Here is a 24,155-nt window from a genome sequence, read left to right as displayed (position 1 = left end):
CCTGGCGGTCACGCCAGCCGCCGCTCTAGCATCGCGAGACTCCCTTCTCCCTCCCCCGGCTCCGGGTGCTCCCAACTGCCAGCACCTGCTGCCAGGCAGCCGCGGGAATGGCGAGCCGCGGGGCCGCGGCGGTGACGAGAGCAGCGGTTCCGCCATTGGCCGAGGAGGCCTGAGGGACGGGCCAGCTCGGTGCACAACGAGAGACCGAGGCGAGTGGCCCCGAGAGAGCGAGGGCAATGGAGGCCAACATGCCGAAGCGGAAGGAGCCGGGCAAGTCCCTCCGCATCAAAGTCATCTCCATGGGCAACGCCGAAGTGGGGAAAGTGAGTACAACGCGCCGGAGGGCGGGACCTCGGCGCGCCGGGGCGACGTGCCCATTGGCTGGAAGGGCGGCCACTCAACAGCCCGGGGCCCGGCCTTCTCCCCGCCCCCGAGCCGGTACGGGTCTCCTCCGAGGGGCTGCGGCTTGGCCTGGAAAACTGTCCCCACCTTTGTGACCTCTGGGTTGCCTCCTCCGGCACCGACGTCCTTCTCTGGGGTAGCCTCTGAGCCTTCAGTGGACCCCAGAGAGTAAGGAGGCCTAGGTCCCGTTGTCACGTCGTCTGTTTCAGTACCATATCTGCGTTCTAGGTGACCCGTCCCGGAGCTGGAGGGGGAGAGGAAAGTTTAGTTACCCGCAGCTGTACCGGGGAGCCTTGGAACTTACTGGGGTGCAGGGGCAGTTGGGATTAGTAAAATGTTGCTTGGCAGCCCAGAACCTGGATTGGCCTCCTGCGAGAGTAACTGGGGCCAACGTGGTTCACTGCGGAGGTGGAGCAGAGGATGACATTTATTTCTGGTAGTGCCACCACGTCCATGCCCTCAGAAAAGCCTTAGTTCCATGCCATTCTCTCTGCTGCATCGCCGGGTATCAGCTATACACTCTCCCTTAGTATGTGGGGAGGGGAAGTCAGAGATGAGAGAAGGCCTTTCCCTGAATGAATTCCAGGACTGCCTCCTCCTCACCCCAATTGCCTCTCCTACGTATGTAGAAGCCGTTAGTAAGAACCTCCACGGTCATCAAATCAGTGATACAGATGGGATTAGAACCTGAGTCTTCACGCTCCTACTGCAGTGCCCTTTCCATCAGCATATGCTGTTAAATCAACTTCACTAGGGTCAAAACGCCAAAGGATGGTTAATGGGAGTGTTTAGGCTAGTACCCTGCACGCAAGAGATGCTCAATAAAGGTTTATTAGGTGTTCTTTATTTAACACGATCCTGTACAACATAGGTGTCTGCGTGTATGTAAATGTTAGTGTTAATTCACTAAAAGTCCACATTCAGCGTATGTCAGCTATGTGCCAGGTATTAAACGAAAAGAAGGAGCCCCTTAGGTTCTGCATTCAACTGTGTCACTTTTGTAATTTCACTATGCCTAATGGTGCAGTGCTAGAAGCAACCCTAAATGTTCAGTGTCACCACATTTCTTTAATATCATTCTAGATTTATTAGCCTATGCAATGAAACAAGAGAAAGAAACATAAAAGATTAGGAAGGAGATGACAAAATGTATCATTATTTCCTAGTGATACTGTTGTTTATCTGGAAACCCAATGTGAATTAACGAAAAAACTATTAGAGACAATAAGAAAATTCAACAGATAAAATTAATACTCACATATTAATAACTTTGTAATACCCAAATTTTATTCACTTGGAACAGATCATTGTAAAACTGAGTTGACTTGGGACCAGCAAATGGCATGATGGTTATGTCGCTGGACTCCCACGTAGTCAATCACAGTTGGAGTCTTGGACCCAGCTGCTTAAAACTTACACTGGGCGCGGGACCAGCAGATGGTGTAATGGTTACGTTACTGGACTCCCATGTAGTCCACCGTCGTTTGAGCACCCGTGGCTCAAACCTTACTCCAGGTGCATGTTCATGCCCAAAATCCTGAGAAGAGAATGGAGGAAAGGGGATTGCTGCATGGCTGTCCCCCCTAAGGGGTGATTTCTCGCTTTCTGCCTCTCTGGCGAGAGCACGTGCCCTATAGCAAAAATCTCTAAAAAACAAAAACAAAACCAAAAACAAACAAACAAAAAAAAACCTTACACCAGATGCATGTGCATGCATGCCCAAAATCCCAGGAGGAGAATGGAAGAGAAGGGATTGTGGCTTGGCCACCAGGGGTGGGGAGGTGGGGAGGTAGATTTCTGTTTGTCTCTGGCGAGCATCCACACCCTATAGCAAAAATATCTCTTTAAAAAAAAAAAATAAGTAGCTGAGTCGTCTTTGTGGTACAGTGGTATGTCCTGCGCAAGAATAGTCAAATTCTACATGGTAACCATGGTTTGAATCCCTGGCCTGGCTGGCGTGAAACATACTAGCATGCACGGGGCTGGAAAGCTGGAGGAAGGGAATCAGGGAATGAGCAGACCCACAGAGACCAGTGGAGGGTGCTCCTCTCTCATTCTCACTCTCAGATGCATGTACTACCATGAGTAAAGGAAAAAAAATTTTTAAGAAAAACAATTTTAATTTACAATCACAACCCAAATAAACGACCTAGGTTTAAACTTTAAAAAATAGGTAGGAATATTTATTAAGAAAAATTTTAAGTTCTGAGAGTCGGCAAGTGGCATGGTGATTAAGGGCACTGGACTCCTTATATGGCTGACTGTGGTTCGAATCTCGGACCTGGTGGCTAAATCCTAGACCTGGTGGCTTACTTTCTCACTTTCTCTCTTTCTCTTCCTCTCTCTCTCGCTCTCATTCTGTCCCTCGCTGGTCAAATTAAAGTGAATAAAGTTAAATAAAATGATTCTTTTTAAAAAAAATTCCAAGCTCTGTGAGCCAACAAAATTATTCCATCAAGTGGGAAGGTGTTCTTTTCCCTTAGGATCCCTCAATATTGTAAAGATATCAAGTATATATAATAATCTATTGAGTTGTTGGGAAAGTCATGGTGTGTTTTTTCTATGTTTTTCTATGCAAAATGTATCTTGACTTTTCCAACAACCCAATAAATGTAATTCAATTTCAGTCAAAATACTAATAAGGTATTTTTCTTTTTAGCACATAATAAAAAGTTACTAGAGACTTTATGAGAAGTTAAATGTGAAGATAACCAAGAAAATTATTTTAAAAATGAAGAGAAATGAGAGGAGACTAATTCTACCAGATATCTAAAAATATTTTAAAGTTACCAAACTTTTCCTCTTGATACTAGAAAGGGAATTTTTTTTGGGGGGGGGAGAGGTTTTTCGCTATAGGGCACGTGCGCTTGCCAGACAGAGAGAGACATAGAGACAGAAAGTGAGAAATCACCCCCCCAGGGGGGATGGTCACGCCACAATCCCTTCTCCTCCATTCTCTCAGGATCTTGGGCACGTACGCACACGCGCCCGGCGTGAGTTTTAAGCCACCGGGTCCGGGACTCGAACCGTGGTCGACTACGTGGGAGTCCAGCGACATAGCCATTACGCTAACTGCTGGTTCCCTAGAAAGGGAATATTGACACCTCGAAATCCAGAAATAAACCCAAACACATGAGGAAATTCCGTTTATTCAACAAATACAGTAAAATGTTGAGGAAGTAGAGACCATTTAATAAGCACTGTTGGAACAACGGGCTACTTACTATTTGGCTATGGGTGAGCTTCTATTGTATTCCTTTCTCAAAAACAAATTTAGTGTAATTTTTCGAAAACTTACTATTTGGCATGGAAGTTAAGGTACTGGATCCCACCTGGTTGTCTGTGCAGCTCAAGTCCTGGACCTGGTGGCTTGGGAGTCAGGCTGTGTACATGTGCATGCCCAAAACCCCCAAAGGAGAATGGAGCAGAAGGAATTGCGGTGTGGCCATCTCCCCTACAGGGTGATTTCTTACTTTCCTTCTCTGTCTCTCTTTGGTGAGCATATAGGCCCTATAGCAAAAACTGCAAATCAAAACAAACAGAAACAAACAAATCCTACTGTTTTGCTTTATACAGAATTTTAACTACATTTTAAGAATTTGGAAAATAAGATATACAGATTAAAATTTTTAAACATAAAAACATTCATGTTCGAATTTTATGTTCACTGTTTTTAATCTCATTCAGTACCATTTTTTTTGTACACATATTTCTAATCTCATTGAAAAGAAATTAGGTTCTCATTGCATCCTCTTAGAATGTAGTATAATTTTGTGGCATTTATCTCAACACAATTTGAAGACTTACTTGCATAATTATTTAGTGCTACTCTTTTCCAATAAATGGCAAAGATTCAATCCTGCCTTCATATCTCAGTGCCTTAGGTTATAAAGTCACTAGTTGTTGAATGAATGAATATGTAGTTTTTTTTTTTTTTATATAGGTTCAGAAAAAAGAATTGTTTTTAATCCAGCATCTCAAACCACTGTCCATGTCGTTACCAGCTTGCCTTTTTATTAACATTTGAATCCTGTCAGTATTCATTATTAATATACTTTATATGGGAAACTTATTTAACTAAAAATCAGTTTGCTTGCACAGTTAATATTAGGTGTACTTAGTTTTGTATTCATTCAATTTTATTTGTTCTCTCTGTATTCATGATGTTTAACTTGGCTGGTAAGATCCTAAGGAACAAGAACCCTGTCTTGTGTTATAAGAAATGGTTGTTAAAATTGTTACTTAAACATGTATCTTTATAAACACTGAGCTTAGCTAGTGTACTAGACTTAATGGGCTTCCAGAGTCCTTAATCTCATGAATAACTTTGTAAAAGGCTGTATTTATTTTATTAGGATACTGCGAGAGAAAACATTTGAGAAGTATTTTCAGTCTATAAAATGTCTTTAAAAGTATAATCTCTGAGCAGTAGTGACTCCAAAGAAGTTTTTCCTTCAGTTTACAATAAATTTATTAAATACTTTAAAATTGACTATCCTGTTTATTTAATTTGGATTGAGGCTCATCAGGAAAGGATTTGAGCAGAATAAACTTCATTACCAGCACTTCAGATGACTTACAATTTACACAAGGGCTGAGAATTATTATTAGTATGTAAGTCATTTAAAATTGGTTTTTCATTCTCATTCTTTTTTTTTTTTTTTTGAGAGAGATTTTTGCTATAGGGTGCTGCGTGCGCTCGCCAGAAAGAGACAGAGAGACAGAAAGTGAGAAATCACCCCCCAGGGGGGATGGCCATGCCACAATCCCTTCTCCTCCATTCTCCTCTCGGGATCTTGGGCACGCACACACATGCATCTGGCGTGAGTTTAAGCCACTGGGTCTGGGACTCAAACCACGGTCGACTACATGGGAGTCCAGCAACATAGCCATTATGCTAACTGCTGGTCCCTCATTCTCATTCTTAATGAGAACCAACCTGGTGCCAACAGGTGGCTTGGTGGTTGAGGTGCTGGACTCCCACATGAACAACCATGGTTTGAGCCCCAGACCTGGCTCTTTGTTTTCTTACTTTCCCCCTCTCTCTCTCTCTGGTGAGCTCATGTGCTCTATAGCAAATTTTATAATAATAAATAAATAAATAAATATAATTTTTTTTTAATTAAAAAAAGAAGCTTCTCTTAACCTAATTGATTCTTAGAGTCCTTCAGTGGTTGTCACCCCTTCATACTGTGTGAAAGGCACTCAACAGGTTGCTACAAGGTACTGGACACTCATCCTCAAGTAGTTTATTGTCTAACTGAAGAGACAAGATAAATGCATACGTGTGAAATGATAAGTGTGACTGATGGCACTCGGTAGGGGAGGGTGCGCGTGTAGTGTGTATAACAGTATTCAGGTAAAGTGCTTCAGGAGTTCAGATGTAGAAAGTGTACGCAGAAATTCTAATTTGGGTCATTTCAATTTCTGGTAACCTGAGTGTGCAGAATTTGATCTGGGCCTTAAAGTTTAGGTAAGATTTGGAAAGATGGGAGAAAGCTCATTCCTAGTAGAGGGAAAAGTAATAAAAAAAAAATTGGGAATTTGGGTTGTCAGATTTACAGAAATGGGAAGTTGATATCGAAGAGTTTACACAGAAGACAGATTAGTGCCCGATTATGGAGGACCTTGAAAAGGGGGCAAAGAAACTTCCATTTCAAACTTGTGGCAGTGAGAAGCCACTGCAGATTTTTGAGTTAGCGAAGTGAAATATGGTTAGTGGTGTGCAGTACTGGTTGGAGCTGAGAGGGAAGGAGGCAGAAAGACTGGTAAAGAATTTCCTGTTGTTTTCTCGGGAGCAGATGATGGGGACCTAAACTGAAGAGTTATCAATGGGAACTGGAACAAAAGGGAAGATGGAAGAAGCACTCAAAGGAAAATTTAGAAAGGCCCAGAATCAAACAGGCCTTCAACACTTTCATCCTTCCTCTCAAACAAGATAATGGTCTTATTAACAGAACAGGGTCCAGCAGGTGGTGTGGTGGTTGAGACACTGGACTCTCACATGGCCAACCATGGTTCTAGTCCCAGACCTGGCTGCTTCTTCCCCACTTTCCCTTTCTTTCCACTTTCTGTTTCTCTCTTTTGTGAGCACATGTGTTCTATAGCAAATGGAAAAATAACAACAATAATAAATAAATAAACATTTAAAAAAATAGAACTAGGTTATCAGCAGGGTAGCTGCTTTCGTGGGTAAGATTAGATCATTTCTGTACATTGAATTTGAGGTGACAGCAGCGCATCTAAGTAGAAAGTTGTCTGATGGGCATTTGGAGATGTGGGTCTGGTCTTGGAGGGAGGTCACGGCTAACAGATATTTTGTTGGCATCATTGAAAGTATAAGAATAGGAAATGTCTTCAAAAGAGAACATAAGGATTGAGAACCAAACAGAAAAAGTAGCCATATTTAGCACTAAGGGAAGACTTTAAAAATAGTTTTTCTTGGGGCCAGCAGATGGCGGGGTGGTTAAGGCACTGGACTCGTGTATGGCCAGCTGCGGTTCAAGTCCTGGACAGGACTTGCCTTTTCTGTGTTGCTCTCTCTCTCTGGTGAGTGCACATGTCCTGTAACAAATTAAAAGGAAAATAAATAAATAAATAAAAATAAATAAGTAATTCTTTTTAAAAAAAAATATTTTTTCTTTAAAATCCTTGTAGGCTAGCTTGTGGCCTGGTGGTTAAGGCAGCTGGATCCCACATGACCGACCACGTGGTTCAAGTCCTGAACCTGGCAACTTGAAGAACACTCAAGCTGCACGTGAACATGCCCAGAATCTCTACAGGAGGGAGAAGTGGAGGAGAAGGGATTGTGGGGTGACCATTCCCTGTGGGGTGTGCTTTCTCACTTTCCCTCCTTCTGTCTCTCCAGTGAGCACACATGTCCTCTGGCAAAATTAAAAAGAAAAAGAAAAATTATTGTTTTTAGTATTTGTTTCAGTTATTCTATAGTTTTGGCTTTTGAAAATGCTTTCTTTTTTCATAATGGTAAGTAAAGAACCATAACAAAGAAACATGCTAATTTTGTCTATGTTCCCAGTATATATTAACTAATTGTATTTTTACCTTTTTAGAGCTGTATTATAAAGCGGTACTGTGAGAAAAGATTTGTGTCTAAATACCTTGCAACAATTGGAATTGACTATGGAGTAACAAAGTGAGTATACTGTTTCCCTGGGCTTGTAAATTACACAGACATTCAGAACCCTTAACGACCTACATTTCCATCAGTGCACTTAAACAGATATCTTGAAGTAGGGACTTTGAGGATAAATGGGGGGGTAGGCCTTTCCAAGTATGTAGTGTCACACTGTTCCTTCATCCAACCAATGAATGAGCACCTTCCCCTCAGCAGACCTGTGTTAGGTGTAGGTGAACAGTGAGCGAGTCAACCCAAAGCCCAACTGGCGGATGAACTTTGCAGGAAACACGTTTCTAATAACCAGGTCCTATCAGCAGGTATGTTTTTCTACCATTTTGAAATAGTCTATCTAAATAGTAAAATATTGTGTGGAAAATTTTTTACCGGAGAACTTCCCTTACTGATATACGATCTTTAGTTTATTGGAATCCAGCAAAAACGATCTGGGAAGAGTAAAGGGAATAAGTGGGAATTTATTCAGAGGTGTCAGGAGTGGGTTGAACTTAGGGAGATGGGTTTAAATTAGTAGGAAATAACGTCACCAAAGAGTAGTACCGAGGTAGGCACCGCACTCCTTAGACACAGAACTTGGGGGACTCACTGTTCTGACCCCCCATGCTCCTCCCTTTTTATCTTATTACCTCCCTTAACAGACTCGGCTGCCCTTCCACACTGACACGCTGTCCTCCTACCTGCCTGTCTGGTGCGGTCATTCATTCTGCCTGCTCGGAGTGTCCTTTCCCCCATCCCTTCACCTGCCAAGTTCTTCAGGGTGTTAAATGCTTCCGGTCCCACAAGACCTTCTAAACACCCCCTTTGTCAGTGGGGACTCCTTAGGGTGCATATGACAGAAATCTTAAAATTCTGTGTGCTACTTATGATACTTACATAAATTGCATTGTGTTGTTACTTTGTCCATGTTCAGTGTTTCTTGCTAGATTACACATGCCCTGCAGGAGGGGTTGTTGATACACACTTTCCCCAAATGCCTGGCATAGTGCTTGGAACTGATGTGTACTTGATAAATACTTGTTGATAGGTAAGATAGCTGCATCTAAAGAGGGTGCTGAGCTTATGAAGACGGTGTTCAAGAAGGTCCACTAAAGTGGTGGGGTGTATCTGCAGCAGAATGTTGATGATGTGAGAGCCCGAGTCAAGTCAGTTGTATCCTTTATGGCTGTAATCGAAGTGGCTCATGTGAGTGGTAAAGTAAAACAAGAGTTCTGTGTATTCTGCTCTTATTTCACCATTTTTCAACTCACAATTGCAGAGGTTAGTTCTGCAAGTTTTTGTTAAAGAGTAAAAATTAGTGGGCCAGCATGTGGTGTAGTGGTTATGTCACTGGACTCTCCCATGGCTGGCCATTTTGCAAATCCAAGACCTGGTGACTTGAAAATCATGCCAGGGCCAGGACCAGCAGTTGGCATAATGGCTTTGTTGCTGGACTCCCATGTAGTCAACCACGGTTCGCGTCCTGGACCTGGGGGCTTAAACTCATGCCAGGCGCTTATGTGGGCGTGCCCAAGATCCCGAGAGGAGAATGGAGGAGAAGGGATTGCGGCATAGCCATCCTCCTGGGGGAAGATTTTTCTCTTTCTGTCTCTCTGCCTTTCTGGTGAGCAGACACACCCTATAGCAAAAAAAAACAACTCTCCTAAAAAAGAAAAAAAAAAAAAGAAGAAGAAGAAGAAAATCACTCCGGGGGATGAGCAGATGGCATAATGGTTACGTTGCTGGACTCCCACGTAGTTGACCGTGGTTCAAGTGTTGTTCCAAGTCACTTAAAAGTCACACCAGGCATGTATGTGTGCCTGCCCAAAGGAGAAGAGATTGCAGAGTGGCATCTCCCCGGGAGGGGATTTCTCGCTTTCTGTTTCTCTGTCTCTCTCTGTCTCTCTGGTGAGTGCATGTCCCCTATAGTAAAAATCTCTCTCTTAAAACAAACAAAAAAAGTTTTCTCTTCTGCAGTCATCGCCAGAGTGGCAGTGGCCAAAATGAAGTTCAGTCCTTTTGTGGGAGAAAGGACACTTCTGACTGAAGCAAGAACCGTAGAAGGCATTTCAGTGCCCCTTCCCACATCCGCAGGAGGGTCATGTCCTCCCCCTTTCCAAAGAGCGGAGGCAGGAGTCCGATGTGCGACCTCTGCCCGTCTGAAAGGGTGATGAGTTCAGGTTGTGCGAGGACACTGGGAAGGTCAGCACACTGGCAGAGTAGTGCAGGTTTACAGGAAGGAGCTTGTCGTCTGCGTTGAGTGAGTGCAGCAGGAGAGGCTGAGGCACAGATGTCCTTTGGGCATCCCCCAGCAAGGGCGTTCTCACTGGACTCACACTGGGCAAAGACCCCAAAAGATCCCTGAAAGGGGTCCAAGTCTTGCCAAGTAGGAAAGGAAAAGGGCAAATATAAGGAAGAAACGATTGAGAAGATGGCAGGAGTGAAATAATCATATATACAACTTTGATTAAAAACTGCTAAGATGAAAAAAAAGAAAATCGCACCAGGCGCATGTGCGTGCATGCCCAACATTCCGAGAGGAGCCTGGAAGAGGTGGAGTACAGCGTGGCCATCCCCTTGCACAGTGATTTCTCACTCTCCCTCTCACTGTCTCTCTCTGTCTCTGTCCATTGAGCACACCTGCGCTCTGGCCAAAAAAGAAAAAAAATAAAGAAAATTATAGCTCTTGACTATGAAATATACAACCCTCTTTGTTTGAAATCCCTATTTCTTCCTTACTAGTTTTACTTACCTGCTTCAGGGCACAGAATTTCATCCATGAGATGGTAATACATCCTGCCTAAGGTAGTTTGGGTTTACACCCATTTATTTAAGTAGCTAGTTTATTTATCGAAGAAAAGCGTGTTAGCATACTGTGCCATAGAACTGTGTTTTATTCCACAGACTGTTCTGTTTCTGGCTGAAATATTTTCTGAAAATGATGTTTATCTCACAGTGAGTCAGGAGGATATAGTTGACAGAAACCAATGTCAAACCACCTCAAACAAAATAGGAGACAAAAGGGATACTCATCAGTACACATTATCCAGTTACAAGGGTGATGCAGCTGGGCTTCAGAGAGGCTGCCGCTGGGGCAGGGTGTGGGTAGACAGGACTGCCCCCTTGCCCTCGACCTGTCAGCCGTAGTCTTCTCAGTGGGCTCTGCACAGCTGCCAGCACGCTCAGGCACATGTTCTTCACTTTAATATCCGAAGTGTAGAGGCCAGCAGATGGCAAAGTGGTTATGTCACTGCACTCCCACATGGCCGATTGATTTTTCTTTTTTTAATCTGTTTTTTTTTAATAATTATTTTATTTTACTTTATTTATTTATTTTAATTTGACCAGAGAGGGATAGAGTAGTGGGGAGGTTAGTGAGAAAGCAGCCACCAGGTCTGGGACTTGAACCACAGTCGGCCATGTGGGAGTCCTGTGGCCTTAACCACCACGCCACTTGCCAGCTAATAGCTGCTGATGGTTGGCCGAGGGCTAGGGACGGAAGTATCCTGGGTGAAGGTGAATGAGGTGTTTTCTCCAAGTAGGCCCAGCGTTCTTGACATAAGGACGCAGGATCACCTGCCAAATTACTGGCCTGTACTGTGAGGATTATTTGGAAGCAAAAAGAAGCACTAAGAAAGCCTCTTTTAATGTCACACGTACCCTTTTGAAATTCATAAGTAACATAAATTATATTCATGTAAATGTGGAAATCATGACCTTCTTTGGCTGTTTCCATTTGAACATTTCAGGGTACAAGTCAGAGACAGAGAAATCAAAGTTAACATCTTTGATATGGCTGGACATCCCTTCTTCTATGAGGTAAGAAAGCCTTTCTGAGAAAACCGACATCTAATATTATTGGTGGGTTTGGGGAAAGGTCCTGAATGATCAGAAACAACCAGTATTCAAATCATGTCCGAAAGTAGGTGAATGTAGCTCATGTTCATGGCTTGCCTTCTGAGTCTTAACAGACACCTGTTGCTCTTTCATGCCAGCCCCTGAAATAGGGGAGGGCAAGTTAATTGCTAATGTTTCAAACACTTGCATAAGAAATAAGAGAGGGACCAGCAGGTGGCATAATTATTACGTTGCTGGACTCCCATGTGATTGACCGTGGTTTGAGTCCTGGACCTGGCAGCTTAAAACTCACACTGGGCACATGTGTGTGAGCGCCCAAATTTCTGAGAGGAGAATGGAGGAGAACAGACTGTGGTGTGGCCATCCCCCCGGTGGGCGATTTCTTGTTTTCTGTCTCTGTGTCTCTCTCTGTCTCTCTGGTGAGGGCAAGCACCCTATAGCAAAAATCTCTCTAAAAAAAAAAGGAGTAAGAAAGAGGAGAAGTGGGAGAAAGAAAGAGCAAGAGGAAATGAGAGGGAGTCCCAGCCTTCCAGCTGGCGAGGGTTCAGGCCTGCACTGCCACGCCCAGTGTGTTTAGGTGGTGCGGTATCTGAACCCAGGCCTTCCGTGGGCTCCAGCATCGTGCCGCAGCCCCTACCACCAGGGCTACCGCAGCTGGGCCTAGATAACACGTGTTAGGCTTCCAAGGACTTCATGGTTTACTTTATTCCTTAGTCCAAAATGTGAAAGGATAATGAAATTCTTATTTGGACTTAAGAACTCAGTGACACGACTTCTTTCACAGCAGGGTAGCATATTTCCTGCTCATTCCCGGTCAGACGTATTCTTGCCCCAGGAGAGTGCAAGCACCCCACTCATGTTTTACGTTTGTCTGCCTACCCCCCAGTGAATGTCGTCCACCTGCTCTGCTGTTTCTTCCTGGGGCTTTTTCATTTTCCCGAAGGAGGCGCTGTCTCCTCTTCTATTTGGCTGTTTCACTTCCACCCTTGCACTTATGATTTCCTTCCTTCTGCATTCGTTGGGTTTACTTTGTTCTTTTGGTCCTGGTCTTTTTGTTTTTGTTTTTGTTTTTGTTTTTAAGGTTTTTGCCATAGTGGATGTGCATTTACGGGAGTGAGACAGTGAGAGGGAAAGTGAGAAATCCACCTCCCCCCAGGGAAATGACCACGCCACAGCCCCTTCTTGTCTCCTGGGATGTTGGGCACGCATGCACACACGCCTTATGTGATTCTCAAGCCACCAGGTCTGGGACTTGAACTGTGGGTGCCCGTGTGGGAATCCAGTGCCTTAACCACCATGCCACCTGCCGGCCTTTGTAGGAGCTTAGCTTACTGATTCCAGACTTTCCACTCTTCACGTCCATGCATTTGGTACTGCACATTTCCCTCTCAGCGCTGCTTTGTGTCCCACACATTTCCACAGGTTGTATTTTCATTTTTATTCAGTTCAGTGTATTTTCAAAATGTTCTTTGAGACCTTTCCATTTTGATTTGTCTGTGTGTAGTGTCTGAGTGACGCTCTTTTTTTTTTTTTTTTTTGGAGAGGTTTTCGCTATAGGGCATGTGCGCCCGCCAGACAGACAGAGAGAGACAGAGAGACAGAAAGCGAGAAATCACTCCCCAGTGGGGATGGCCACGCTGCAATCCCTTCTCCTCCATTCTCCTCTCGGGATCTTGGGCACGCACGCACACGCACCCGGCGTGAGTTTAAGCCACCGGGTCCGGGACGCGAACCACAGTCGACTATGTGGGAGTCCAGGACTCAAACCGCGGAGTCTAGCCCCGCCAACCACCATGCCACCTGCTGGCCCCACTAATATAATCTTTGATTACACTAAAGTCATGTAAGTGGAGAGTTAGAAGGTGCCTGAGAATTAATGTGGGCTAGACCTTGCCCATTTAAGATTTCTTTCTGGAGCGTTCCTGAACAGTGGTCATCATTTACTCACAGGACCTATATGCGGCCCAGGACTGTGCATTTCCGGCCTGCGTGCTGTGCACTGGAACACAGAGTCCCTGTCCTCAATGAATATAAACATGTTAGAGAAGACACATACTGACCAAATGACAGAATGTTCGGGAGTGCATGACACCCACATCTAGCTTATCTGGGAGGTGAGGTAGTCCTCATTTGTGAGGAAGCAACATTTAAACTACGAGTTGATGGATGAGTGAGAGTTATGCAAGTTGGTAGGGCTAGGGACAATATAATAGCTGGACGGCTTGAGTGGTGTCAGTTGTATGAGTTCAGAGAATGAGTCTCTTGAGATACTCATTGGTCTCATTGCTTCATAAGATAATCACTTACAGAGTTCAGCATTCTAGGGGCCAGCGGGTGGCATGATGGTTAGAGCAGTGGACTCCCACATGGTGGGCTGCAGTTCAAATCTCAGACCTGGCAGCTTGCTTTCTCACTTTCCCTCTCTTTCTCTCTCTCTCTTTATTGAGTGCACGTGCCTATAGCAAGGTAAAAAATAATAATAACTGGCATGAGCAGATGACGTCGTAACGGTTACATTGCTAGACTCCCACGTACTTGAGCATAGTTCGAGTCCCGGACCCAGTGGCTTAAAACTCACACCAAGCATGAATGCAAGTGTGCCCAAAATCCTGACAGAATGGAGAAGGGATTGCCGTGTGGTCATCCCCCTGGGGGTGATTTCTCACTTCCTGTCTCTCTGGCGAGTACATGCACCCTATACCAAAAATCTCTCTTAAAAAATAATAATAACAAATAAAATTAAATAATTCTTTGAAAAAAAATGAATTAAAAAAAAAAAAAAACACTCTAGCTGCAACTTCTCCTTGAAGGCTGCCTTCCTTTGACTTTCACTGCTGATTCCATTCGTGTTTTGGAAGCAGCGTAGACTGAATCTGTGCTTCTCCGAGAAAGCCGCCTCTATACTTTGTGCGCCTGCTCCTACCCAGGGAAGACCACTTTTATTCCTGCCCCAGCTGGAACGGTCAGCATTCCTAGTCAGCTGCTTATGGATGACCTCTCGTTAGCCGAGGTGGAGCGGAGAACTGAAGACAACGTTCCAGAATTGTTAGTACCTAGGAGTGAGCATTTCTGTTACTTTCTATCATTAGGTACTAGACTCCTATCAGTGTAACCTCAACTTTCCAGCAACTTATAAAAATTAAAGTATGATGAACAGAAACTCCTTGATCACTGCTTCCAAAGGGTCTTTTCACTGAAAGAGGCTTGATCATTCATTTGTCCAGTGTTTGCTGACAGTAGCTCAGATCCTCCACTCTGACAAGACCCAAACTGTCATCTTCTATCTAGGCCCCAAGCGTCCATTCTTGCCTCTGCTCAACACACATCATGTTTAGGGAAGCCCCCTGGCCGACCCCGTGATCCCTGGCTTCCTCAGGTCCTTGATGTCCTTCAGCGAAGCTTCTACTGTTACCAGTCCTCCTGACAGGTTTCCCCAAAGGACCTGCTGGGACAGGGAAGTCTGCGAGGTCGCAAGCTCAGAGCAAAGTGTCAGCCGGAGCCCCGCGAGGAGACTGGTGGGGCCTGCACCTTACCCCCAGCCTTGCTGCCACTGAGCACACAGTTAGAGGGTCTCTGAGAAGCCTCAGTGGTAGTAAACCCATAGCTTTCTCTAGCCAACGAGCTAGCTTGTCATCTCTGCTTGAAGAAGTCATCCGAATTCCCTTAGTATTCTATTTAATTAAACTTCAGATACAGGACTAGCATTAGAAAGCTGTTTGGGGCCAGCAGGTGGCATGGTGGTTGGGGTGCTGGACTCCCACATGGCTGAGTGCAGTTCTAGTCTTGGATCTGGCAGCTTGCTTTCTCACTTTCTCTCTCTGTCTCTGTTTTTCTCAGGTGAGTGCACATGCTTTATAGCAAATTTTTAAATGATGATAATTTAAAAATTAAATAAATAATTCTTTTTAAAGAAAGACAGTTGCTTGGGAGGCCAGGTGGTGGTGCAGTGGTCATGCAAACAGGGCCCACGTGGGAAAGTCCTGGGTTTGCATCCCGGCACCTCACTGTACATGCTGGACATGTGCACGGTCCAGGCTAACTGAATCTGGCAGTGGGTCACATCATGAGGCCCTTCTGGGGATGCCTGTCTGTCTCTATGTCTCTATCTTTTTCTGTTTCTCTCTTATAGAAGAAAGAAATAAACTTAAAAAAAATTATTTGTTTAATGTATCTTTAAAAAAAAAAAGGAAGAAAGCTCTACACCAGATGACACTGAGATACAATAGCAGTCCGTGAATCTACTAAAGAACACACTTGGCTAAGTTTGACTGTGAGATACATTCTTACGGAAGCACAAAACCTGGGTTCTGTGCACTTGTTCTTTTCTTTGAAGGTTCGGAATGAGTTTTACAAGGACACACAGGGCGTGATTCTGGTGTATGACGTTGGGCAGAAGGACTCATTTGAAGCCCTCGATGCGTGGCTGGCCGAAATGAAGCAAGAGCTCGGGCCTCATGGGAATATGGAGAATATTATATTTGTCGTGTGTGCCAACAAGGTAACTGCTCTGGAAATGGTATGTCCAGCTTTCTAATGGAGGAGTGGAGCTCTGAGTTTTTGGGACCAAATAAGAAAAATTCCTTATTCCATAATATAAGAATCAACAACCTTTTAATACATCTGCCTAAGGGAACCAGCAGTTAGCGTAATGGCTATGTCGCTGGACTCCCACGTAGTCGATCGTGGTTCGCATCCTGGACCTGGTGGCTTAAAACTCACGCCGGGCGCGTGTGCATGTGTGCCCAAGATCCTGAGAGGAGAATGGAGGAGAGGGGATTGCGGCGTGACCATCCCCCCCTGGGGGGTGATTTCTCGCTTTCTGTCTCTATGTCTCTGTCTGTCTGTCTGGTGAGCGCACGCGCCCTATAGCAAAAATCTCTCCAAAAAAAAAAAAACATCAGCCTAAGACAGAGACAAAACTAAACAAGAACAGTAGGACCAGCAGATGGCGTAATGGTTACGTCACTGGACTCCCATGTAGTCCGTGCAGTTCGAATCCCAGACTCTGTGGCTTAAAACTCACGCCTGGTACATGTGCATGTGTGCCTAAACTCCCGAGACGAGAGTAGAGGAGAAGCGATTGTGGCATGGCCATCCCCCACAGGTGGTGATTTTTCACTTTTTGTCTCTCTGGTGCACACACGGCCCTATAGCAGAAATCTCTCTACTAAAGAAGAAAAAAAAACAAAAACCAAAAAAAAAAAAAAACAATACCACTTGATATATCAAGATTTTTTTAAAAAAGAACTATTTATTTTAATTCTATTTATTCATTCATATTTTCATGTGACCAGAGAGAGACAGAGAGAGAGGAGAAACAAGAAAGCAAGTCATCAGATTCAGGACTTGAACCACGATCAGCCGTGTTGGAGTGTCCAGCACTTTAACCACCACGCATCCTGCTGGTCCCGATATATCAGGATTTTTATCCACTTTTTTCTTGTGTGTGCTCGGGGAAGGATGTTGATAACTGGGCAGAGCAGATAGATGCTAATTACCGCCTTCTGGCCCGACTGGAAGAGGGGCATCCATTCGGTGAAATGTAGACTGTAAAGCAGGTTACGGCCCTCCTATGAAGCAGCTTGTACAGAGTGAGTAGCAGCTGTCTCCCGAGGGATGAAGCAAGAAGTGGAGGAATAGGCACTGGTCCTGTTGCCACAGAAAATCAGTCTGTACTCAGCGTTAATATCTTTTCTCCCTTTTGGTCTCGGTAGATTTATATAGTAGCACCGGGATTGGCTAAGAGGAGTTTTTGTGTCAGTAAAGGACTGATACAGACCTGACTGGCCTGTTGAATAGCAGGGTACATGTGTTCGGAGTCATCCTCTGCCCACCACTGTCTGTTTCAGATCGACTGCACCAAGCACCGCTGCATAGATGAAAGTGAAGGGCGTCTCTGGGCTGAAAGCAAAGGGTTCCTGTACTTTGAAACTTCAGCACAAACTGGAGAGGGGATCAATGAGATGTTCCAGGTAACCTAACTTGTCTTAGGGTTTATGGCAAGGCCAACCATGCCAATTTTTAGTTTAAATTATTACAAGCAAAAAAGTAATAATTTCTCTCTAGAATAAGCTCTTTCTTTTCTTTTCTTTTTTTTTTTTTTTTTTGGAGAGGTTTTTGCAATAGTGTTTGTGCACTCACCAGAAAGAGAGAGACAGAGAGACAAAAAGACAGGAATCAAATCATGAGGGGATGGCCACGCCTCAGTCCCTTCTCCTCCATTGTCCTCTCAGGATCTTGGGCACGCACGTACACGTGCCTAGTGTGAGTTTAAGCCACCGGGTCTGGGACTCAAACTGTGGTTGACTTCATGGGAGTCCAGCGACATAGCCATTACACCAACTGCTCGTCCCAGCCCTTTCTTTTCAAAGAGGCTGGTGAGGTAGAAGCAGAGGGAGAGATTGAGGTGAGTGGGTAGATTGATAGGTGGGTGGGTAGATTGATAGGTGGGTGGGTAGATTGATAGGTGGGTGGGTAGAGAGACTGTGTATGTGTGTGGAGGTGGGGGGTGAAGGGGGTGATCTGTCTGCTATCTATTTTAGATCAGATCTGACTGGTCTTAAGAACTGCCTGGAGAAATTCTTCAAAACACAAATTTCTGGACTCCAGACCTACCAGAAGCTTAATATTACAATGGAGTCCAGCAAGCTGTGATTTGAAAAAAGCTCTCAAGGTGATCCTGATGCTGTCAAGTTGAACTACAGTTGTTATGTACTTAAGCAGGACAAAGATTTTCTGCAGAATTAGCTCTGGCATTGCATTTGTGTGCATAATCAGTTGGAAGCATTACTTGGCAAAATCACTTTGTACAGCTAATATGACCCTGTATTACAGCCCATAGGGTCCAGTTAGACAATAGGAGACTGTCATTGCAGAATCCAGATAGCCACACATAAAAATAAGGTCTTACCGAGAGAAGGATGTGCTCACACTGAAACGTGAATACATGGTCACTTTTTTAAAATAACTTTTTAATTTATCAGAGAAAGTCTCCTAATGAGGCATGGTCATGCCACATCCTTTATCCACCCTTTCTCCATCCCATCAAGATTGTGGGCTTACACACACATGCACCTGGTGTGTTTTTCAAGCTGCTGGGGCCAGGATTCTAACTGCCATGGCCATGTGAGATTTGACTACCAATACACAGTGCGTAACCACTGTGCTATGCAAGCAGATAATCACTTAATTATTTATTTATTTATTTATTTATTTATTTTAGTTTGCCACAGGGTGCATAGGCTTGCCAGAGGGATGGCCACACATAATCCCTTCTCCTCTATTCTCCTTTGGGATTTTGGGCATACATGCACATGTACCCAGTGTGTTTTCCAAGCTGCTAAGTCCAGGACATGAACCACACAGTCATTTATGTAGGATCCAGCCACCTTAACCATCATTCCACCTGCTGGCCTGATAATCACTTTTATTTTATTATTCTTACTATTTTTTGTAGAGGTTTTTACCTTAGGGAGTGTGCACTCTCTGGAAAGAGAGAGACAGAAACAGTGAGAGAGAAAGTAAGAAATCACCCTGAATGGGGGATGGCTATGCCACATTGCAACCCCTTTTCCTCCATTCTCTTCCCAGGATTTTGGGCTCACACACACATGCATCTGGGGTGAGTTTCAAGCCACTGGATCTGGGACTTGAACTGCAGTCAGCTATGTGGAAGTCCAGCGACTTAACCATTACACTATCTGCTGGTCCCTCAATAATCTTTTTTTTAAGATAGATTTTTGTAATAGGGCATGTGTACCCACTAGAGAGCAGAGAGACAGAAAGCAAGAAACCACCCCCCCAGGGGCGATGGCCATGCTGCAATCACTTTTCCTCCATTCTCCTCTTGGGATTTTGGGCATGCACACACATGCACCCAGTGTGAGTTTTAAGCTGTCAGGTCTGGGACTCAAACCTCATTGACTATGTGTGAGTCCAGCAACGTAACCATTATGCTATTCGCTAATCCCCCAATAATCACTTTTAAGCACTTAACTAATCTTGGATAATTTTAAGGGAAGTAGGCTATTTAAAACAATAAATTATACAGTCAACTCTTAATTATAGCTACATTTGGAAATAAGTGGTGGCATGAATAATATATTTTTTCTTCTTAAGATTATGTGATATTTGGGAATTTTTAGCATTCCAAATAATATAGCTATACTGTGAAGAACTGTTCTTAATTATTGAGTGGGACTGTATTTAATCTTTTATGCTGAATTTCCTTCTCACAAGACATCACCTTTTCTACTTGAAGACAGATTTCATCTTTGGCTGACAGGCTGAATTGGGCCCCAGTAGCTTCTATTTCAAGATCAGCTAAGATTGCTATTGGTTGGCTATGCTTTCTCTCAATACACTTACATGAATCTGTGCACATGCCTGTGTAATAGTGTTACATAACCGTTTGAATAGTGTTTCACAGTTCTGGGGAATTATGTTTGCTTTCATTTGAGGCTCAATAATACATGACAGGTATTGTTCTCATTTCATATATACAGACATCTAAGGGAAGTCAAATGACTTATCCAAGGTTTATAAATAAAAACTGTTAGAAATTAAATTTCTTTCTGCATTTTGGAGATGTTGATCCATTCCCTTCTGGCTTCCATTGCATCCTATGAGATATTAGTATCTATCTTTATTCCTCTGTACATAACGTGCCTTTTTTTTTCTTTAGCATTTTTTGCTATAGGACGCATGCGCTAACTGGAGAGACAAAAGGCAAGAAATGACCCCTCAGGGGGGATGGCTGTACTGGTGAGCATATGTGCCCTATAGCAAAAACTAAAAGAAAGAAAAAAAAATTAAGATGTATGATAATAACCTGAGGAAGGTGGGAAGTAGGCGCGCTCATGCACAGTGATGGGACTAAACTGGTACAGCCCTTTGGACAACAGTTATCAAAATCAAAAATTAAAATGCACTTGGGGGACCAGCAGATGGAGTAATAGTTACGTTGCTGGACTCCCATGTAGTTGATCATGGTTTAAGTCCCAGACCTGTCAGTTTAAAACTCACACCGAGTGCTTGAGCATGTGTGCCCAAAATCCCACGAGAAGAATGGAGGAGAAGGGGTTACAGCGAAGCCATCCCCCCTGGGGGGTGATTTCTGGAGTCCATCTCTCTCTGTCTGTCCAGCAAACACACGTGCCCTATAGCAAAACTCTCTCTTAAAAAAAATTAAAATACACATATGCTTTTACTCAAGGGTTCTGCTTCTAGGAATTTATCCTAGAACCCTATCCTCACAAGAGTACCAAGATGTATACACACGCAAAAAAAAACCACACACTAAATCGCTGTAGGAAAAGACTAGAAACAACCAAGTTATTCAAGAATAGAGAGCTATTTAAATAAATCTGTGGTACAGCCCTATGTAAAATACTGAACAGTCATTAACAAGAACACAGAAGGTCTCTATAAATAGTTATGGAAAGATTCCAGATGTGAGGCTAGCCAGTGGCAAGGTAGTTGAGGAGGCCGAATCCTACATGGCTGGTGTGCGGTTTGAGTCCTGGGCTCTGTGGCTTGAGAGACATGCAGGGTACCTGTGTGTGCACACACATGCCCAAAATCCCAAGGAGAGAACGGAAGGGAAGGGATTGCAGCATGGCCATCCCCCAGGGGGTGCTTTCTCACTCTCTCTCTCCCCACTCGGTGAACACATGCACCATGTAGCAAATTAAAAAAAAAAAAATCTCCAGATGTAGTATATGAAAAAAATGCAACGTGCTAAGCAACATATTTAAGCTAATCTCTTTCACATTAAGCGTTTGAAGAGTATGGGTGTCCTGTTACGCTGACGGAAAATTTTTCTGAAAGAATACTCAAAATATTAACAATGGTTATTAGCTTGAGGAGAGGAACTTGAGGGAGAAGGAGACAGTTTTCATTTTACACTTATCTTTACTATTTTAATTTTTCAACAGTTTTTATCTATTGCTTTTTAACCTCAAGTATGATTATCTGATAGTAGGCTTATGAGCCATTTTAATTTTATTCCTTATACTTTTCCTGAATTAAAGTATATGAATATATGTATATATTTAAATGGTGTGAAAGAAAAAATATCTTCCAAAGTACATACTTGCTTTATTCATGACTTTTAGGAGTTATTAGAATATATTAAAAGTCTTTGTTTAAAAAGAATCCCTATTTTCAGAAAATCCATCTGTTCCAAGATGCTCTCTCCTTGCAGACCTTTTACGTGTCCATCGTTGATTTATGTGAAAATGGCGGGAAGCGTCCGACCACAAATGCAAGCGCTAGTTTCACCAAAGAGCAAGCAGACACCATCCGCAGAATTCGAAATAGTAAAGACAGCTGGGACATGCTGGGTGTCAAGCCTGGGGCCTCAAGGTAAGCGACGCCCTGGGTGCCTATGCTGAGTTCTATCCTAGAGGAAGACTCGGTCAAAATTATTATGAGTGATATGTCTTCTTCTGATTGGCTGGAAATAGCAAGACGTGTGGAAATCGTGCCTCACTGAGTTAACCGAATGCCCAAGAAACAGAATAGAGAGCGCCGTTGCCTGCTGAGGGAACTGTGTCGTGTACACTTTCTGGCCTGCTCTGCTTTTTGTCTGTGTTGACTGAGTGCCTTGAAGCTAATATAACCTTTAAAAAGAAATCTATAGGGGGACCAATAGTTGGCATAATGGTTATGTTGCTAGACTCCAGTATAGTTGACCGCGGTTCGAGTCCTGGATCCATTAGCTTAAACTCACACCGGGTGCTTGTGCGTGTGTGCCCAAAACCCTGAGAGGAGAGATTGCAGTGTGGCCATCCCTCCTGTGGGGTGATTTCTCACTTTCTGTCTCTCTGTTTCTCTCTGTCTTTTTGGCAAGCACACGTGCCCTATAGCAAAAACCTCTCCAAAAAAAAAAAGAAAGAAAGAAAACCAGCAGGTAGCATGGTGATGAAGGTGCTGAATTCCCACATGGTTGACTACAGTTCAAATCCCATACCTGGTGGCTTGGAAATCACAACAAATAAATAAACAAATAAATGTAAAAAAAAAAAAAAAAGCTACAAAAGTGCAGTCTTAAATTATAGAAATTTAGAGGAGGAAGATGTGTGAATAATCAGCTTGTCCAAACACTTCGTTTTGTAGGTGGGAAAACTCAGTGACATTAAATATGCTCAGAGACCCCAGGAATTTGTGGTAGAATGGGCTCTTGGGGCTGGAACACCGTGTGTCCGCCTGTCTCTGTCTCTGTCTTTCTCAAAAGCCATGTCAGTTCCTCACAGTGTGCATTAATTAACATACCAGCGTGCTAAATTGTTTTATTTTAGCCAAAATAATTATTCGTGAAGAAAATAAATACAATCACTATTCTTTGTTCCTTATACACAAGTAAATTAGTATTCAGTGTGGTAATAGAACTTAAAAAAATTTTCTTTTCTTGGGTTAGCCCATGGAGTGGTGGTTATGCTGGCTAGATCCCACATGACTGACTCCATGGTTTGAGTCCGGACCTGGTGGCTTAGAAACACAGTGGCCAGGCACATGCATGCATGTGTGTGCCCAGAATCCTGAAAGGTGTGAGGTGTTCTGTCCAGGCCCCTCCCGGGCCTGCTCTCTGAGAAGCTCAGAAGCCTGAAGCTCTGTCCTGGCTTTCAGGAAGCGTGGGCCCATCTGGAGAAGAGTCCTTACCGCGTCCCCCCTCTCAGGCTAGCACTGGCCTCTCTCCTGTCCTTCCCACTCCCAGCGAGCGCTCTGTAACTCTGGGTGCCCCTTCCTTGGTGAGTGGTGTCTCCATCTTCCCTGCCTCATGTTCCTCAGCTCCTTCTCTTACGTCCCCGCCACCCGGGGGCTCAGCCCATTGCCTACTTCAGCCGGTTCTTCCTGTTTTCTCCTTCATTCCCTTGTTTGCGCCCACGCTCTCCTTAACCTAAAGTCTTGCACGCTCGCTCCTTCCTGACTCCGAGAAACAGCCTTCCCAGCCCGTCATGAAACGCCTAAAATTGCGCTTGTCCATCGAGTCCAGGCTTTCTGCTGTTTTGCCTTCAAGGCCCTTTGATTACCGCCCCCTCCTCCCTGGCCGGCTTCGTTCTGCCACTTCTAGGCCCACTTTTCTCAAGGAACTGTGTGTGGGGATGGTGCTCCCTCCCTGGCCTCTGTCACTGCCCCCACAGATGCTCGCCGAAGGCTCTTCCAGGGCCCATTCCAGCTCCCAGGCCCTCATTCCCTCAGTCAGCAGAGATTTGCTGAGGTGCCAAGTACTGGCCGTTTTCATCCGAGCATTTCTTTTTTAGAAATTTATCTCTGGGACCAGCAAATAGCGTAATGATTATGTCTCTGGACTCCCACGTAGTTGACTCTGATTTGAGTCCCAGACCCAGTGGCTTAAAACTCACCAGGGGCATGGACATGTGTGCCCAAGATCCCAAGAGGAGAATGGAAGAGAAGGGATTGTGGTGTGGCCGTCCCCCCTGGGGGATGATTTCTTGCTTTCTGTATTTCTTACATAAAAGAGGGACAGACAGACAGGGACCCCAGCAGGGTCCCCACACCGTGATCCACCCCCAGTCACAAGTATGCACACGTGCCCAGCGTGCTCAGGGAACCCAGGAACTTTCCCAGGTGGGGCGAGTGCCGTTACTGCTGGGCTGCCTCGGGCCCCTGGTCGTTCCTTTACTAAACTTCCCTCAGTATCAGTTGCTCATTTTGTACTGTATTATTATTATTTTTCTTTTCTTTTTTCTTTTTTTTTTTTTTTTTTTTTTTGGGGGTTTTTTTTTTAGGGTGCTTTCGCTCC

At 44.2% G+C, this 24,155-nt stretch overlaps 1 protein-coding gene across 1 annotated transcript in view; it reads left to right on the top strand.

Annotated features, from left to right (window-relative positions):
- Positions 1-38: 38 nt before the first annotated feature.
- The window catches only part of DNAJC27 (DnaJ heat shock protein family (Hsp40) member C27), a 28,787-nt gene continuing 4,670 nt past the window's right edge, over positions 39-24,155 (top strand). Inside the window, exons 1-6 of the mRNA XM_006147242.2 lie at positions 39-323; positions 7,473-7,555; positions 11,281-11,350; positions 15,723-15,887; positions 17,239-17,361; positions 21,594-21,754. Of these exons, the coding sequence (XP_006147304.1) occupies positions 237-323; positions 7,473-7,555; positions 11,281-11,350; positions 15,723-15,887; positions 17,239-17,361; positions 21,594-21,754 (689 nt within the window). The 5' untranslated portion in view covers positions 39-236. The remainder of the gene's footprint in view (positions 324-7,472; positions 7,556-11,280; positions 11,351-15,722; positions 15,888-17,238; positions 17,362-21,593; positions 21,755-24,155) is intronic.

This window comes from Tupaia chinensis, unplaced genomic scaffold (assembly GCF_000334495.1).
Source record: "Tupaia chinensis unplaced genomic scaffold, TupChi_1.0 Scaffold000207_1, whole genome shotgun sequence".
In the NCBI taxonomy this organism is placed as follows: domain Eukaryota; kingdom Metazoa; phylum Chordata; class Mammalia; order Scandentia; family Tupaiidae; genus Tupaia; species Tupaia belangeri.
This window is presented reverse-complemented; position numbering and strand designations above follow the sequence as displayed.